The sequence below is a fragment of the Planococcus citri genome, chromosome 5 (genome assembly GCF_950023065.1).
Source record: "Planococcus citri chromosome 5, ihPlaCitr1.1, whole genome shotgun sequence".
In the NCBI taxonomy this organism is placed as follows: Eukaryota; Metazoa; Arthropoda; class Insecta; order Hemiptera; family Pseudococcidae; genus Planococcus; species Planococcus citri.
The window spans coordinates 32184895-32203392 of record NC_088681.1 but is presented as its reverse complement, the minus strand read 5'-3'; the positions used below and the strand labels follow the sequence as shown (position 1 = coordinate 32203392).

Genomic DNA, 18498 nt, shown 5'->3' with positions numbered 1-18498 from the left:
AAACGTCAATTTTTTATTTTTTTTTTAATGAAAAAGGCAAAAAGTGATTGAAGATTGACATAGGACATAGACCATTTTATTCAAATTTGAAGCCTGTCTGAACCTGAAAGTTCAAATTTAAACAAAAATGTGCTTTTGAAAAACCAACAAAGCAAGACACACGTAGCAGAATTTCCTCTTTCAATTTTCAAGAGGGAAGTGAACGACTTTCTCAAGAAGTCGAGAGCAACTTTCACTCCAACTTCAAAGTCACCGGATCACTCAGACTATATACTAACTAATTTTCAATCGTTCGAACAAATAAAAATGAAAATTCAATAATTTATTGGTAGGTACATTAACATTATACAGATATCACAAATTTGAATCATTCAAAAAAAAATTTTACAAAGATGACCTATTTAAAATTATGCAAAATACTATCATCAACAAAATCATAAAGCAATTCAGGTATGAGGTAACATTACTATAAACACGATTCGCAAATAATATTACCATTAATTATATTACTCGCTCCAATCAATACCTGGCAGCCGGTCAATTTTTCGAATAATTGAAAAGCAGCAACTTCAGCATAAGTAACACCGCCGATAAAATAAATAAAAAATGTGTTCAAAGCATTCGTGTCGGTGGATGTTTGTACTTTAGCATTGGAGAAAAATTTAGGAACATCATCTTTCACCATTTCTCCAGAATGTAATAAATTAACCAATTGACATACCGCTGGAATGTACGAACCACTGAATACATAACTCATATCTGAAGGATCTTTAAAATTTGATGGCTCTTTATGATTTGGAATCAATTTCAATTTTTGCACCATTTGATGAAAAGGACTTTTTTTCGAAGACAGGGGAACAACTTGGGCAACTTTATTAGCTAAAGAAGAAGCAGTAACTTCGCTTAAAGTGAACGCTTGTTGGATTGTGAAAAGACCTAATTTTTCGAGATTATAAAATATAGGCAGATAATTGTATCCGTACGCATTTATAAACAACGATTTCAATTTATTCACCTCTTCCAAGGTGAGACCATTTTGAGTAATGGATAGAAGACACATTAATCTGAGAATCGAAAATTTATCCACGTTATCCATGGCGATACAATCTTCGATAAAATTAATGGTTTCATATTTCGAAGCGTTTTCCAACATGCCTTCTTCGGTGGCAACAAACTTTTCAAAATGCTCGCCTAGTTTTTTCACTATAATTTCGCAAGCTGAGATATGATGAGATAGAGATTTCTTCTGTTCAGTAATATTTACTAAATCTTTCTTCACGTATTGTTTAATTTCTTCTAACTTCATCTTTTGGCTTTTTTCATATTCGCCTTGAATGGTTCTCGCTTTATCTTTCAAGAACGAAGTAACGTGAGAAAAATGACGATTCCTAATTTGCAAATAGATATCTTGATTATTCAACGGTATCATTAGACCATCGTTTATTTCGACAAATCCGCTCTGTATTCTGAACACTTCATCGAGTAAGCTTGTATAAGTAGCTGGAGTTAATAAAGTACTCATATAATCCACATCTCGATCAACAATGATGCAACAATCGATATCGGAATTATTACGCTGTGGTCTACCAAGTTCTTCGAAATACGTATTGATCATTTTACTAACACTTTGAGAATGATTACCGATACAAATCCGTGTGCATGGATTACCCCATAGGAAAAAAGTTGACCAAATACTTTTAGCAGCCACCGGTAAAAAAGACTGATCTCCGTTCACAAATAAATAGGAAAAGAAATTCTTCATTTCGAGAGATAAAATCGAATTGTTATCCAGTGGTATCAGCTCCCAATGCAGAGAAAACACCGTAACACGTTCATAAACACCTTCTTCTTCCAACAATTGCATCACAGAGAATAACTTTCTAGGTACCAAAATTAAATAGAACGAGGTTCGGCTTTTCTCATTTTTGCTTACTTCGGCATTGATATGATCGCATATGTGTTTCACTAGCACTAAATCTGTATAAATCAGGAAAACGCGAGTATCTTTGGTTGATAGAATATTGGATCCTTGAATTTTATACACTTTGTCCACATCAAGAGATCTATCAAATAAAGTAGAAATTATCAATCAATACCTAAATTAATTAATAGAGGGGGATTTGAATATTACATTACCTTAGAACAGAGATTCCTACAATATTTTCCAATGGTTTTATAATTTTTGGATCTATAATTAGATCTTTTTTACCAGGTATTTTCGACAATATATTCGTCAGCTTTTCACGCGAAAGAAGAGATAGCACTGGTATTTTGGACTTCATGATGAAGATTATAATGCACTCATTACAATCTATTAACACTATTAACCTATAAATGCTTCAAAAGACCATATTTTAAAAATTTCATCCTTTTTTTTCAAAAATCATTCAACTTTTTTCCGAATACGGATTTTTTGATAAAAAATAAAAAATATAAACAAACAAAATCAAAAACAATGTTACCATTTGCCAATATCAAAAACAAAAAAAGTTGAATGTTTTGAAAAATGTTGAAATCGCATTGTTCAAAGCTCAAAACCGTTATCATTTCGGTGAACTTTTTCTGTTTTTTGAAAGTTTTTTGAAAGCTTCGACTTCGAATGTAGTGTTGAAATTAGTTTTGAAATTTTGAATTCATCACTTATTAAATTGAAAATCCTGTCGGTTCGCCATGGAGTCATTAAACAAGCTAATTCTCAATAATAAGGTAACCCATCAATTTCTTCTTTTCTCGAAAATTTATCAAATAATTTTCTTATGTATTCCGATCATTCTACAGATAGTTGATATGAGACATTCCGTTCGACAATCCAGAATTCAGGCGATAAATAAACTCGTAAAAGAAATTAAAAAATTGAGGGATAAAAAAGGTACCGATGAACAAAAGGCGAAGAATGCAAGTAAAGCAGACAGATACGTAGAGTGTATACAGATCATGAAAGTAAAGTTCTGTCGAATCATCGACTTTATTGAAGTTTTGCTCAAAATGAACTATGTAGATTATACTTTCTCATGCTGATTTTTTCCCCAGAAAATCAAGGAAGACGATGTATCCAAGTTCGCATTGATGAATGAAAAGAGTCTCGCTCAAATTACCAACAATGTAATTGATAAAGATTATTTTTTACTGGAATTATTTCATAAATTTAATTGACCGTCGTATTTTTCGCAGGTTAATGAAACACCAGAAATAAAAGCTATAGCTCGTATTTCTGATCATCGTCCGGTACACAGCAAAGTGAAAGCTTTCAGAGAAACGTATCCTGATTGGAAAGAAACTCTACCTCTTCTCTTCGACTCCTTAGGAGACAGATATCAAGAAAAAAAGAAGAAAAAACTCACTACTAAAAATAAGACAAAATCGATCGATAACAAGTCGAAAAGTACATCAGAAAATCCGAAAAAGACTGCAAAAGTTACCTATATCGAAAATAAGCTGGGAACTTGGCGAGTTGAGGAAATAGTACCATCGAAAGAGAAAACCAACAATAGCAACAAATTCGATCGTGATAATTTCAATGAAAAGAAAGACCATGTTACGAATAATCCTTGCAATGATGGAATTGAACTTCCTCAAAAAAAAGAGAAAATTAAAAAAGATAAGAGTCTCGGAAAAGTGAAAAATAGTGATGCTGACAAAGTGAGCCGAAAGGAATTCGTTGAAGATGAGACTGTTATAAAATTATCTAAAGAAAATGAAAACCCCATTATTGAAGAAAAAATTACCAGGACCGTTGATCCATTTTTCGTTACGAAGGATAATATTAAAAAAGATAAAAGTCACAGCAAAGTGAAAAATAGCGAAGCTGGCGAAGTGAGCCAAAAGAAATTCGTTGAAGATGAGACTGTTATAAAATTATCTAAAGAAAATGAAAACCCCATTATTGAAGAAAAAATTACCAGGACTGTTGATCCATTTTTCGTTACGAAGGATAATAAAGAATATTTAAGCGTTAGCATTGCTAATAATACGTCAAATATTGAAGAAAAGAAACCAGATTTTCCTTCAAAAAAATTCAAGAATGACTTTTCTGAGTCGAAGACTCGAGAAAAAAATAATCGGAAACGGTCTAGAGTTGATGTTCCTGAGAAATATTCAAAAATAGAAACGAAGGAAGAAACGTTACATCCATCGTGGGAAGCAAAACGCAAACAATCTAGTATAACTAAATTTCAGGGCAAAAAGATCACATTTGATGATTGAAATATTGTTATAACGATGATATGGGATGGTTTTCATTTCAGATTCATTACGTTTTTTTAATTATAACTAAGTAACGTCAGCTTGTGTTCTTTTTTTAAATAAAAATCATTTTGAAAGGTTGAAATGTAATTTTTTATTGAAAAAATGAAATTTTTTTATTCATTTCCCTCTGTTTTGATGAAAGAAGGAAACTGGAAAAACTAGAAACAAGATCTTAGATATTTTTGTGTACGAACACGTACGAATCTACGAATTTTCATTTTTTTGTTTTTTTTTTTAAATTCCGTATTCAGTTAGGTAACAGTCGAATATTTGGAACGGGGGCCTTAGTTTCGTTGAAGTTTTGAAACATGACTTATTCAAATAAATTTGCATTTACTTATTACAGTATTTTTATTTTTAAATTCCCGCATTTTTTCGTGACCGACTGAATCGTTCAAAATTCAAATTTAAATCCCAGAGTCGTAAGTCGTGCACGTTCTTTGTTATACGTTCGCATTGCCCTCCACCTCACCCAACCCTAAGTTCTTCCCCTTGTCAGTGTCCTCTTTCATCATTCTTGACTTGAATTGATTAGATGATTTCTCTTGATCTCTCGTTGAATTTTTAGATTCATCAATGTTATTCTTTCTTACGCCGAGTAAATAATATTTTATCGAGCAGTCTTCCGCGTAGAAACATTTTCTATTCATTGCGTATTTTCCTGAAGTGTAAACAAAATATGTTCGAGGATAACCGACACATGAAATCGTACCTCAGATGAATAAGAATCAAGAAAACATGGTTTCACTAAGTCATATTCGCAGCTAAACTGTACTCAGGTTTGTATCAGAATAAGTTACTTTTATTCATAGTTTATTATAAATCTACGTATATTGTTACTTTGATTCCTCTCACAAAGATCGCTGATAAGGAGGACGCTGTCTGGAAACCTCCACGCGGCCGCTCATCTACGTTAATCTTTAGTTTGTTTAGAGTTTTTTTCAGCCATATTTTCAGACTATAAGTATAATAGATTGGACACGTAAAAAAATGCGAACTTATAAATTGAAGATGTATTCGGTTGTTTCAATGAGAACAGAATGCAAAAATGAATGCTTGGCAGAACTGTTCCGATTTAAGAGATGCCGTTCCACTCTCCAAATCTCACGGATTATATTTGAAACCGGTCGCCCAGCTGCACATTTCAGTTTACCTACCGCAATTGAAAGCTTCAGCCAGATCCGTTTCAAATGCAGAAATCGTCGAAAAACTCAAGCAACGTATCCGACCTGAAGAATTCACATCAATTAAAGTTTCCAAAAGTACTCTACAATTCATTCGTTTTGATGGCGAAATTGAAAGCAAAAGTAAATTACCGTTGGTGCTCGCGTATTTGGATAATAAAACGATCAAAGTTCCTGGATTTTCTGAATTGTTGAAAATTCGCGCCGTGGAAGCGAAACCGGATTTCCCTTCTAAATATGATTGGGATTCTTTTTTTCGAGACGCTAAAGATATGAATGAAATGAAAGTCGGCGAACGACCGGATACTATTTATTTAGCAAATTTACCTTGCAAATGGTTCACTTATAATGCTAACGATGAAAAACCTAGTGAAAGATTGATGGGTAAAATTTTCGAACAATTTGGTGAAGTGTCGAGGATCGATATTCCTATGCTGGATCCGTTTAGACATCAAATGAACACGAATATATCGGGAATTAAACAATTCACGTTTAATCAGAATGTCATTTTTGAAGCTTACGTTCAATTCAAGGAGTATTTTTGTTTCGTTAAAGCTATGGATGCGTTTAGAGGCATGAAACTAGTACACATGGATGAGAAGAAAAATGCTTTCATGGCTTCGATTAAGGTAGTATATTGAATAAATGAATAAATAATTTAAATAACTCAATTTCAGAAGTACTGATAGCAATTTTTCGTAGGTGGATTTTGACAAATCTAAACATCTCAGTGATGCGTCCTTCCGAAGAAGGCAGATAGTTCGTGAACGTTTGGAAAAGAAAGAAAAAGAAGCCCTAGAGAAAAGAATGAAAGAACGCGAAGAAGAGGAAAAACGTAAAGAAGCTGAAAGGTGAATTTTTTCAACTGTTTCTACGATCTTTCCTATATAATCTTCGTTTTTCACGATTACTCGGATTTCTACAGGTTAAAGCAATTAGAGCGACGAAAACAACGCGAAGAGAAACGTAAACAGAAACAAATCGAGAAACTCAAGCTGAAAGAGATGGACAATATCAATGAGAAGATTGCTGTTGAAGAATACTTATTATTAATGGCGCAGAGAAAATTGGAGTCGATTCGTTTATTAGGAGAACTTATTAATCGCGTTAAAGTAAATTTACGACAGAACTATTCTATTTTGCTAATATTTTCTTATCGTAGTCTAATTAATTGAACGTTTTCTCGACAGAATGAAAAAGAAAAAGAGCTAGAACTTTCATCCGGTAGTAAAGAAAAAAAGAAACATAAGCACGACGGTAAAACTAACGATGATGATCCAGTTTCGAAAAAAGTAAATTATAAAGCAGCTTAATAATATTTTCCGAATGCAAAACCATCCTAATTTTCATCATTCCATTTGTACAGAATAAATTATCATCATCATCTGAAACCCAGATAGATACCGAAAAAGATCTACGATTCAAATTGATTCAAAAGTTTAAAAAAATGCAAGAGCGTCAAATAGCTAGAGAAACTACTAAATTGAAATCTCTTATATCAGGTAAATCCTCTCATCACGACTTACGTTTTTCTAAATGAATAATTCACTAATCATAACGTTATTTTTATACAATCACAGAAGCTACCCAACTTTCAAAAAATGCCACCAGAACCTCTTCGGTATCCTCAGATACAGCATCGGAAAATGAATACCGTAATAATAGAGCAGATGATAGATATCGATTACACGACGATAACGGTCAGTAATATTGCAATATTTTTTCACGCAATCCAACTTCTTAGAATCGGTACTGACGAAAAATCGCTTGTTTCAGATCCTCATTACTACAACACTTCCGGAAATCGCAGAATGGGTCGCAGATTTAATCGCAACGGTCGTGGTCGTAACGATTCTAATTTTAACCAACCAAATGACGATTTTCAAAACTCACGCGGTAGATTTCCTCGCGGTCGTCGTACTTTCGGTCGTCAACCGTATCAGAACTCGTGGCGAGGAGGGTATCACAATCAATACATGGTACCTTTCATGGATCCCATGTTGTTATCTTACTCGCACGAGTATTATAAATATTTACAAAAATTAGCCCGAGATTCGAAACGTTCTAGACGTAGTTCTACTCGCAGCTATTCCAGGAGTAGATCTAGGTCGTATTCTAGAAGTCGTTCGAGATCGTACTCTCGATCTTATTCGAGATCGTACTCGAGAAGTAGGTCGAGATCGAGATCAAGATCTAGACGTTCGTACAGGAGCAGCTCTCGATCCAGATCACGAGATCGTTCGCGATATTCGAGATCGGTCAGTAAACAGAAACACGCAGAAAATGTCGATCCTGCGAAACAACCAGATCCCGTTCCAGATACAGTTCCAGAAAGTGAAACACCTAAGGACGATAAAAGTAGTAGTAGTGTAAAAAAGCATAAAAAAGAGAAGAAAGTGAAACATAAAAAGAAGAAGAAATCGAAAAGTGATGAGAGAAAAGAAGAATCGAAAAGTGATGACAAAAAAGAAGAGTCGAATGCGTAATGTTACTTATTCGGATATTCGAATTAGAAGCGTTATTATGTTTAATTTTTTTAACGATTTTGTAATTTTTTTTGTTTATTGTGATCTTTTGTCGTAAAATGTACCAATTTTATCGAATTTTAATGCCTTCGTTTGGTTCGCGTATCTACCTATTCATGAGTTAGAGTTATTCGATTTAAATTTTGGTATTTTTTTATAAAGTAAATAATCATGACGTCATGACATGTGTTGTTCATTATAGTCTGATGTCTGATATCGTGATACATAGGCCAGGTTTCTTATTGGAAACAGATTTTTTTGTTTTTCAAATTTGTATGTACCTGTACCTACGTTGAAGTAGTCGTCAAAATGTTCACCTTGAAAGTACTGATTCTCTGTTTGATTATACCGACTTACGAATGCCCATTTAGTAAACCCAGAGAAGAAACCGAAGAAGAAAAGGTTACCAAAGGTATGACGGACACAATGGCAGAATTATCTCATTTTACTCGTCGTTTCGGGTTCGTTGATTATCATAGCAATCATCTTTTTGATATAGAACGATATCTAGAACTACAAGGAGGTACGTAACAAAATTTTTAACCGACGAAATACCTACCCTATCGAATTATGAAAATGAAATTAGCGTTACATATTTCTCTCTATTCCGATTCAGGCCATAGTATTGAATTAGAATCATGGACACCGAAACTTTGGGAACATTTCCTTAAACAAATGGACGATGTAAAATTCGATTATTGTAAAAATACGTTGAAGGATCCGGTTCTTCACGAAAATGCCATAAAATTTGATACGGACGCTGACGAAGAACTGACCGAGCTCGTTTTTAAAGAAGTGGTTTTTCTTCGTTACAAAAAAATGCCCGTATGGAATTATTTAGTAAAATGCCCCATTACTATTCAAGGCAAAGAGGGATACTTCGCCTATATAACATTGTTCGAGAGAACCAAATATGAAAAAAATGAAGATGAAAATGAAAAAAATGAAGATTTTTATTTTATTTTGTTCGATCTTTATTACAAAGATACTCGCACTTTTACTAATCAAGTTGTGACAGTGATGAGAACCAAATTAGGGGCAACAGTATCACTACCTCAACGATTTGGAGAATTTTTGAAAAATACTTTCCTAGCAGTGAAGAATCGAATAGTAGAGGGTTGAATTCTTGTAGGAATGTAATTGATAAAGGCTTTATTGTTGGTAGATGTGTATTTTTACGTAAATTAATAAACGAATAACTTCGTTGATTTTAGAACAATTTTATTAAATTAAAAAAATCGTCATTTCATGGGTAATCGAGTACTTATCTAACTAGTATAAATATGCTTCAATACTAACAACATGTTGCCAGAAAAATATCCATTGGTATTCATCTTGTAGTTCCCACGGTGTAGTCGTGAAAACGTATATTTTATGCGCCGGAGAACCCTCATAATCGACTGACGAAGAAATATAAACTGGAAAAGGTCTATTTGGTTCGCCTTCGGCAACTTTTTGTGATATGGCCATGCATCTTTTACTGGTCCTCCATAGCTTTTGCCTCTCATTTTGATAAAGTGATTGTACTTTGATCCATATTTTTTTTTTTTTCTTTGTGTAAGAGTGCTTTTTTAGTAGTATCCATTTTCTATATGTTTTGAAGTAGTCGTTTTCGAATGCCTCTTCACATGTTGTTGTGCCCGATTTCCAGATAGTCAGTAACTTCTCTTGTTTATATTGATGCTTAGCTGTAAAACATACTAAATCGACTTGAGATTCGTTATGGAAAAAATAACTATTACATATCTGCATTTCTATACCTAGGTACCTAACTAACTCATTAAATGTACCTAGGTAGGCAGGCACTTATGGGATTCATTATGAACAATAGGTACTCGTAAGCCTAACTTTCAGCCTGAGATCATCGTAAAAGAACCATTCCAAAGCAGCTGCTGAGAAAAAGCTATCAAAGAATTATTTGATGGAGCAATTTGCTCAGTTTTTTTACACCTACCACTCATTCCACTGGGTGACGTTCCAATATGTGTCCCTACACTTTTCACATTAGGCAACTTGTTCGTCTTATGTACATATTTCTCTTTGGTGTTCAAATTTCAGGTGGAAAGCAGACCATCATGTCGACACCCAGAAATTCAATAAATAAAATAAATTGTCTGCTTATACTTACCTATTTTCAATTGAAGTTGGCCAAAATCTCTTCTTGAAATATTGATCATATCCCAGAGAACTTGAGTCCATTTTTTAACAAAGCTAACAACACCAGTTCCAGGAGCAATTTTTTTAGCAGTTGTCCAGAAACTCAGATTTGCTTTAGCTTCAGCTACGTTTTTCTCTAATTTTGCGATGTGTTGCAACCTCCCGGCTATCTCTTTGACGAAAAGGTCCTCTGCTGTTTTACCTAGCTCGTACTTATCCTCCTTCTTGAAATTGAAAATAGAACATTGCACTGTTGAATAATAACTGAGTGTTCCAAACATATAAATCGCAGATACGAAAATTATGCATTTCAACATTTTAAAAAATCAGCTTCAATCGAAAGAAGATTTCTTTGAATGTTGGATTTTTTTCAAATGTCAGTTCACTAGTTTTATTAGAAATATAGGTAGACGTACAGATGTTCGTGTATTTGTTCAGTAGGTACACGTAAGACGCGCCTATACGTAGGTCTAGGTAAATAAAACAATTTTTTACGAAAGACGCCAACGATATTGAAATCGTCAGCAATATTAATGTTTGACAAGGTACGCGATTACTTTGTAAAGTTCGCCATTTTGAATAAAAACATAGAAAACAAAATTGCTCTTCCAATTAAAGTCTTCAGCTGCAGAAACGTACACGGAAAATGTCTTAGAATGACTCGAAGCAGAGCAACTTTTAACAGGCCTAAGAAATGGTCCTTGAGGCGTTGTTACATTGATCTCGGTAAATGCCGACTTGGCGGTATTTTCAACGTAGTTCCATTCTTTTTTTCTGAAGAAATCGTGCTTGAAAACTTCCTCGCAGATGATCTCTATGGGTCGTATTCTTTCGTAAGCGAATCGTTCTGTTTCCAATGATCTTTTAGCTGTTTCAGAATCAGAACAAAGTACAAGTAAGATCAGTACCACTACCAACATATACAAAAAGTTTAGGGCTCGTGCTCAATTTTTCTGACGAGAAGTAACTTTGAGTACCAAAAAAGCTTGAAAAAGTAGGTAACAAAAAAAGTGACAAAACCTGAGAAAGAACAACACATTTTAATAAAATTTTTAAAGAAAGATAAAAAACATTTCGAAAAAAATGACAAATTTTTGTAATATGTACCTATTGTTAAAAAGCAGAACTTTTTTTTGCCAATTTTTATCCGAAAATCGTGACTTTTTCCAACTTAGATATGAGATTAGCATGATTTTTGAAAAAAAAATTAAAAATCTCCAGAAAATTGCGATAGTTTTTTCTAAAAGCAAAAATCTGACAATTACATCAAAAAGTAGTAACTTTTGGAAGTTATTTATTGACAACAAAATTTTTCCATTTTTTTTTGCCGTTTTTTTTAGGTAAAAAAACAAACTACATAGGACTCGTGCTCAATTTAAAAAAAAAAAAAATGAGTTGGAAAAAAAAGTAACTTCAGGAACCAAAAAAGTTCAAAAAAGCATGCGAATGTACTTTATTAAACAGTAACAAATAAATTTGTAAGACGTGAGCAAAGCATTTTAATGTAGAAAAAAGTCACCAAAAAAGTAAAACATTTTGATTAAAATTTTAAAATGAAAAAAAAAAAAAAAAAAAAAAAAGTTCAGTAAAGCAAATATTAAGTGTAAAAAGTTACAAGACGTGAGCAAACATTTTAATGCAGAAAAAAATCACAAAAAATACATCAAGAACATTTCAATTGAAAATGTAATAACTGTTACCATAATAATAATGTAAAAAAAAAAGAAAGAATAAAAACGAAACTACAAAGATTCCAGTTAAAATCTAAATGATGGAGCTCGATTGAAACGTCGTCAATTTTGTCAGAAAAGTGAGACTCAACATAAAATTTAGAATTTTTAGTAATTTCTGTTAAAAAACTGACAATTTCAGCAAAATGCAGTGCTTTTTTGACAAGTATTTGGCAAAACGAAAGAACTTTATTTAAACTTTTTTTTTTTAATTTAGACTTTTTTAAACTTTTTGCAAAAAAGTGGCAATTTTAGTGATTTGTGGTAAAAAAATGATAAACTTGTCAGTAATTTTTAGAAAGAAAGTGAGACATTTTGGCAACTTTTGTCTCACTTAAAAAAGCAAAATTTTATAACAATTGGTAAAAAGCGAGAATTTTTGTCGATTTTTGGCAATAAGTAATAAGTAAAATTTTTTGAAAAAGGGACACTTTTTTGGAATTTTTCTGATAAAATGAGATTTTTATTTTGCAATTTTTCAGGTAAAAATTAATTGAGTAGGTTCGAGCCCTGAAAGTTACACACCGATCTCAAAAGCAATCCAAGTTGATTGAAAATTATTACCTTGTTTCCATTTAAACATGGCGTTGTCACGTTTCACAACAGCCCAAAGTATCCATAAAATTAGCCTAACTTTTGAAAAATAGTTCCAAAATTGAAGCAAAGTACTAAGATTTAGGAAATTCGACAGTTTCAAGCTTTTATTCCTTTCTTGAAGCTGCTCTTCCAAATCTCGAACAGTTTGAATTTTCGAATTCATTTCTTCGACAAATTTTTGCTCAGCTTCATTATCAAATTTGTTCGTTTGAGAACTCCAGAACGGGATCCAAATGCAATAACAACACCACCAATGTAAACAGAATAGAAATAAAATTATTTTCATCATATTATTTAGTTCCGTATACAACTACAACTTAATACTCAAGTGCATTTTGTATGTCATTTTTAAAGTGATGAAGATGAAGTCATCTATACATATACCTACCTACCTACCTACCTATCAAGTTCATGAACATAAAAAGTCGCAGGAAAACGTACCTCATAAATTACTCCTCTAATGACGAAGAAAACACTGCCTGATGAACGGCAGCTGGTATGCGGCTCAAAATATAAATGATTTACAAGGTGTCTGCGCGTCTATACCATGGTTATTTTATTATCATTCCATGTTTTGGACTAAAAACCTTCAATTAATCGAGTAAGTACATGGAGACTGATGACACCTACATTTTTTTGTGAGTCCATCAACGATGTTCAAAGCGAGTTTTTTACACTTCCTTGTTATCACGGTGATCTCACAATTTTACATAATTCAAGTTGACGCTGGTATCGATTGGTATGAATTTTTCAACAGTTGGATTTTCGGATCGAATCATAAAATGGGGCATGTACAACATTCGAGAGTGCTAATAAAAGGAGAAGAAGCCGAAAAAAAGTTTATCGATAACGAAGTGCATAAAGTATCGAAACCGAAATTTATAAAAGCTCAGATCGAACATAATACTTCTGAAATAGACAAATGGTACGAATATCACAAAAGTGCGAACTTCATCATGAGGTATATTGCCGAATGGGCCATGGATACATTGTGGGCTCAACGAGAGAGGTTGTACGAAGAACTTGACCTAGGTAAGATAACTATCATTGGATATACCTACATCATGTACCGAATTTTTATTTCAACGGATTCTCATTTTCTCACGATAAATTTACAAATTTACACTGTAGCTAGAGAAGACGTCGACTTGGAACCATTCTGCCATTATCGTTATCTTAACAATGACGCTGAGACAGACAACATTTGTCGTCGAGTTCTCCAGAACAAGTACTTTCATGATCAAGGATGGTTTTTAAATGACGACGAACGTGATTCCTTCAACCATTACAAACACTGCAGTAGAGTTAGCGTATCCAGCATAAAAATGAACGAACATAATCGATATCCAAAACTATCCTATTATAGGGAAGCGCGAAGATGTTCGGCTTATTTGAAAAAAACTCAGGAATCGTCTCCGATATATTTCAGCGTTTATCTTATTTCGCATGAAAATTACCTGTTGAGAAAACAATTCGCTTATTTTGTTTTATTGAATAAAGACACCGCTGAAAAACCGAAAAGTCAAATGAGAAGAATACTCAGGTATTTGAAGTTTTGGGAGGAAAAAAAAGTACAAGTAGCAGCTTATATAGAAGAATAATATTGAAGATTCAGATAGATACCTAATTTAGAAGTATTGTATACTTATTGTGCAATAAAAAAGTCATTCAAGCAAACATTGTAAGCTTCATAACGTAGGTAGGTACGAAGAAAATTTCAAGTTACGTACACCTATACCAGCCTTACTAATTGGTAACCAAACAAAATGAGTGTTGATGAGCGGGTCGGTAAAGGTATTTTGTACAAATGAACATATGCTGAGCTGTCTTCTTCACAACGCCATAAATGAAGCTTTAAAGTTCCATCGTATCCTAATAAGTAAAAAAGCATTGTACATTACGCCAGCCGTGTGCTTTTTCAACGGTTTTTGTGCTTTAATGACAGAAAAATACTAAGTACCTAGAGCACTTTACTCTTGTACTATGATGATCATTCGATTGTTTTTTCTTAATGTTTTGTTACTCAAACCAATCGCGAGTTTCGATATAATTCAAATCCTCGATTACTTCATTTTTGGCTCATCATCTGTCCGCAGAAAAGTTCTCCTGAGCACCAATGCTGAGAGAAAATTCATCGAAGAACAGGACTTGTTTAAAACCAATATCCGCGATTTGCAACGAGATATTGAGAAGATGAGTTCCGATATCGAAAAGTGGAGAGATTACCATCTTAACTGTAATTTCTTCATGTATTTCGTGGTTGACTGGATTGTCAGTGCGTTACGAAGGAGAGTAGCTAAAAAGAACGCACATCTTACAGAACGTGAGTTGAATCACATTTTTTAAATTTATATAGTTTCAACTCAATTCAAACACAAAATAAACCTATTGACCCCGACTGCGCAAGAAATTCCCTGGAAATCAAAGTAATCGAAGTACAAAACGTAAAATTGGGTGCATTTTGAATGAAATTATGCGCCTACAGATAAAAAACATAGGCAACTTACATCGCATAAAGAAAGAGTGGAATGCTTCCTTCGACCAAAGAATTGAAAAATTGACTCTAATCGTAAGCTAGATTATGATGCCATGCCAGCCACATTCTTTGAATGAAGAAAGTTGTAGTTCGATTAACGAATTAACGATTCCAAAACATGGTTACAAAATTCATAGAGACTAGAAAATGAGTACCTAATTTTAATTGCAAAATTAACACAGGGCTCGTACTCAATTTTTTATTTTTTTCCAAAAAAAAGTAACGTTGCTAGGTCAAAAAAGCTTGAAAAAATGATCAAAAAGATGGAAACATTTTAATGTAGGAACTAGAAAGAAAAAATCGACTAGTGCATTTCAAAATTCAAATTGAAATGTTCTGGTTTTTATTTTCTAAAAGTTGGACTACCTATTTTGAGGTTTTTTGGTAAAAAAAATCGAAACGTTTTGGCAATTTTTGGCAGCAAAATGATAATTTTTTCATTTCCTGGCTAAAAAAGACAACTTTTAGCAAAAAAGCGAGACTTTTGAGCAATTTTATAAAAAGGTGGCATTTTTTGGAATTTTTGCAAAAAAAAACACAAAATTTTTAAGCCATTTCGCTAAAAATAATTGAAAACTTTTGTCAATTTTGAAAAATGAAAAAGTTTTAGTAATTTTTTCGAAAAAGCAATTCTTTTACAATTTTAGGAAAAGGAAGGACCTCTTGGTACATATGTAAGTAGAGGTAATTTTGTGACAAAATTTTTTAGACGTTGTGCTAAAAAACAAAAATTTTCGTCATTTTCAAAAATGCAGGAATTTTTTGATAATTTTTGGCAAATAAGCAAAACTTTGCCAATTTTAGCAGAAGGAAGGACTTTTTGGCAATTTTCGGCAAAAAAGCGAGACTTTTGGACAATTCTTTTTCAAATAAGATCTTTCGAAATTTTTTACTCATTTTGCTGGAAAAACAAAAAAAAATTATAATTTTGAAAAATAAGAAATTTTTGACAATTTTTAGTGGAAATCCTCCAGTTTTTAGCAAAATTGCTCAAGTCTCGCTTTTTCCAAGATTACACAACAGTTCCGCTTTTTTGCCATAAAGTGACACTTTTCATCAATTTCTGGCAAAAAGCGAGACTTGAACAACTTTTTGCAAAAATTTGATTCTTTTTTTGAAATTTTTTCCAAAAAAAAGGACGATATTTTTTTTATTATTGAAGAATCGAGAATTTTATTTTTCACAGTTATTTTTGGTAAAAATGCAAGACTTTAGCAAATTTCAGTGGAAGGAATGACTTTTTAGCAATTTTTGGCAAAAAAAAATTAGACTTTTGGAATCTTTGGGGAAAAAATGAAATTTTCATCAATTTTCCTGGAAAACGAAAGTTTAGGTCAATTTATTTCAAAAAGGAAGACTTCGACGATTCTAGCAAAGAAAAAAACTTTTTGACAATTTCTAGCAAAACAGCGAAATTTTCTAATAATTTTGGGAAAAAAGTAAGACTTCTCAGAATTTTTGCAAAATGACAATTTTCAGCAATTTTTCAAAAAAGCGAAAATTTTTATCAATATTTGAAAATTTGAGGATTTTTGTCAATTTTTTGAAAAAAGCACGGCTTGGACAATTTTAGTAAGAAAGAGGATTTTTTGGCAATTATTGGCAAAAAATTGTACCTTTTCGTAATATTTATCAAAAAATGCAGACTTTTGGACAATTTTGGGAAATAAGTGGGACTTTTTGAAATTTTTGCAAAAAATGACAATGTTTAGGCATTTTTTAGGAAAGCGACAATTTTCATCAGTTTTTGAAAAACCGACAATTGTTGAAAAAAAAACAAAAAGTTGACAATTTTAGCAAAAAAAAAAGGGGTTTTTGGTAGTTCGGCTTCAATATTAAAACTAGACAGCTAAGCAAAGCTTAGCTGCAAAGTGTGCGTAGCTAGCTGCCTTTTCTACAGCTATAACCGTTATTACATCTAGGTAGTGCATAAGTGAATCAACCATGTCACAGTGATGAGAATTTTTGAAACTCTCACTGCTTCAAAATAATAATTGTTTTTCAGTGTTTTCATATTTTCCAAATTACAATAGGTATTTCAGAATAATTTATAAGCTTGTATTGCTTCTAAATTAAGAAATTTCTAGTTGTTTTTCATAGTTTGCATTGTTTTAAAATTTACAAAATTTCAAATCGATTTCCCGAATTCCCCATCGCTACAATTTCATAAAGTTTTCAATAAATTTTCAGAATTTTGCATTGCTGCTGAGTTAGGAAATTTGCAATCAATTTTTAGAATTCACATGTGCTTCTAAATAGTCAAATTTTGAATAATTTTTCAGAATTCTTATTGTCTTTAAATTAAAAAATTTCAAATTCAATTTTCAAGTTCATATTGTCCACAAATTGTAAAACGTTTACTCAATTTTTGGAATTCACATTGCCTCCAATTTTTCAGAATTCTCATCTTCTTCATAAATATTACAATACTTATTTCATATAATTTTCAAGTTCACATTATCTGCAACTTACAGAACTTTTAATCAATTTTTGGAATTCTCAGCGTCTCTAAATACAAATTTTCATATTATTTTTTTTAGAATTTCCATTGTCTTCAAATTTATAAATTTTCAAACCAATTTTCAGAACTTGCTTTTTATTCTAAATTAAGAATTAAATCTTATAAAATATGTTAAGAATTTGCATTGCCTCTAAATTACATGAAAAAAATATGGGTAATTTTTACAAAAAAATTTAACTAAATACTCACAATTAAGTACCAGATCCCATTCAATAATTTTTACTGTAATCGTATAGTAAAACTTATCATTTTAATAAATTTTGCTATAGGTACCAATAGTAAAAATCATTTTGTTTTAATAATTTTTACTAAATCATGATAATAAAAATTACATGTTTCAATTGTACAAAAATTAGTTTGATAGTGACTACGGATAGACGTGCGTTCTGTTGCTCGCGTGTATGTGTTGTTACCTTTATAGAGCGTTTTGTTGCGTGTAGTTTAGTGCAGTGACTGCCTATTAAGGCACTTTTCAACATGGCAAACTCGCCAGGTGGAGTTAGTTACTCTGCCATGGCAAAAATGGACAGTTTCCCAAAAAAAGATCAAGCGATTGTTTTCCCAATTATAGAAGACCTAGAAAATGAAGATTATGCTCTCGCTCTGAGTGAAGTAGTCGATCCAAAGTGTATCCTGTTTCTTTCTCGTCGATCAAAGGGTCGAATGTGCGTAGTTCTCGATAGCCTCAAGACTGTAGATCAATTTATGGAAAAGTATGCTGAAATAAAAATCAAAAATTGTCCTCGTTCTGAAGATCGTATAATCTCAGCCAGACGTTTAGTTAACCCACTGAAGCAACTTACGATATCAAATGTATGCCCTTTCATCCCACACTCCACGCTAGAACGAGAGATAACAGTACAGACTGGTTTACCTTTACGATCTCCTATTGAATTTATCAAGGCTGGTTTTACTAGTACAAAATTATCTCACGTATGCAGTTTTCGGCGTGCTGTTCTCTATGATCCAACTGATATTGATTTGAAAAACGTTCCTGACTCGA

General features: G+C 32.5%; 5 protein-coding genes and 1 long non-coding RNA gene across 8 annotated transcripts; 4 read left to right on the top strand and 2 right to left on the bottom strand.

Annotated features, from left to right (window-relative positions):
• Nucleotides 1-307: 307 nt before the first annotated feature.
• Nucleotides 308-2423, bottom strand: Vps33B (vacuolar protein sorting 33B). Its single transcript, XM_065369897.1, has 2 exons — nt 2137-2423; nt 308-2063 (listed from the first exon to the last, which is right to left on the bottom strand). Exons 1-2 carry the CDS (start codon nt 2280-2282, stop codon nt 467-469), a joined length of 1743 nt encoding a protein of 580 aa, XP_065225969.1. The 5' UTR covers nt 2283-2423; the 3' UTR covers nt 308-466.
• Nucleotides 2424-2547: 124 nt separating this feature from the next.
• LOC135849449 (serum response factor-binding protein 1-like) lies at nt 2548-4327 on the top strand. Its single transcript, XM_065369898.1, has 4 exons — nt 2548-2706; nt 2779-2940; nt 3031-3102; nt 3172-4327. The coding sequence occupies exons 1-4, from the start codon at nt 2671-2673 to the stop codon at nt 4201-4203; spliced, it is 1302 nt and encodes a 433-aa protein (XP_065225970.1). The 5' UTR covers nt 2548-2670; the 3' UTR covers nt 4204-4327.
• Nucleotides 4328-4715: 388 nt separating this feature from the next.
• On the top strand, nt 4716-8134 carry Xe7. 3 transcript variants are annotated; one of them, XM_065369895.1, is made up of 8 exons: nt 4716-5024; nt 5285-6058; nt 6132-6280; nt 6355-6541; nt 6620-6721; nt 6796-6931; nt 7010-7129; nt 7206-8134. In XM_065369895.1, exons 2-8 carry the CDS (start codon nt 5294-5296, stop codon nt 7913-7915), a joined length of 2169 nt encoding a protein of 722 aa, XP_065225967.1. In that variant the 5' UTR covers nt 4716-5024; nt 5285-5293; the 3' UTR covers nt 7916-8134. The 3 variants fall into 3 exon arrangements, with proteins under 3 accessions (XP_065225967.1, XP_065225968.1, XP_065225966.1); XM_065369896.1 differs by having other exon boundaries at nt 5170-6058; XM_065369894.1 differs by having other exon boundaries at nt 4716-6058.
• Nucleotides 8135-8260: 126 nt separating this feature from the next.
• On the top strand, nt 8261-9162 carry LOC135849451 (uncharacterized). Its single transcript, XM_065369901.1, has 2 exons — nt 8261-8477; nt 8571-9162. The coding sequence occupies exons 1-2, from the start codon at nt 8264-8266 to the stop codon at nt 9074-9076; spliced, it is 720 nt and encodes a 239-aa protein (XP_065225973.1). The 5' UTR covers nt 8261-8263; the 3' UTR covers nt 9077-9162.
• Nucleotides 9163-9448: 286 nt separating this feature from the next.
• LOC135849452 (uncharacterized) lies at nt 9449-12912 on the bottom strand. The gene is made up of 3 exons (XR_010559541.1): nt 12406-12912; nt 10083-10979; nt 9449-9642 (listed from the first exon to the last, which is right to left on the bottom strand). It is a non-coding gene; the product is annotated as an uncharacterized LOC135849452 (long non-coding RNA).
• A 179-nt stretch (nt 12913-13091) lies between these two features.
• Nucleotides 13092-14239, top strand: LOC135849450 (uncharacterized). The gene is made up of 2 exons (XM_065369899.1): nt 13092-13470; nt 13570-14239. The coding sequence occupies exons 1-2, from the start codon at nt 13092-13094 to the stop codon at nt 14037-14039; spliced, it is 849 nt and encodes a 282-aa protein (XP_065225971.1). The 3' UTR covers nt 14040-14239.
• Nucleotides 14240-18498: the final 4259 nt, after the last annotated feature.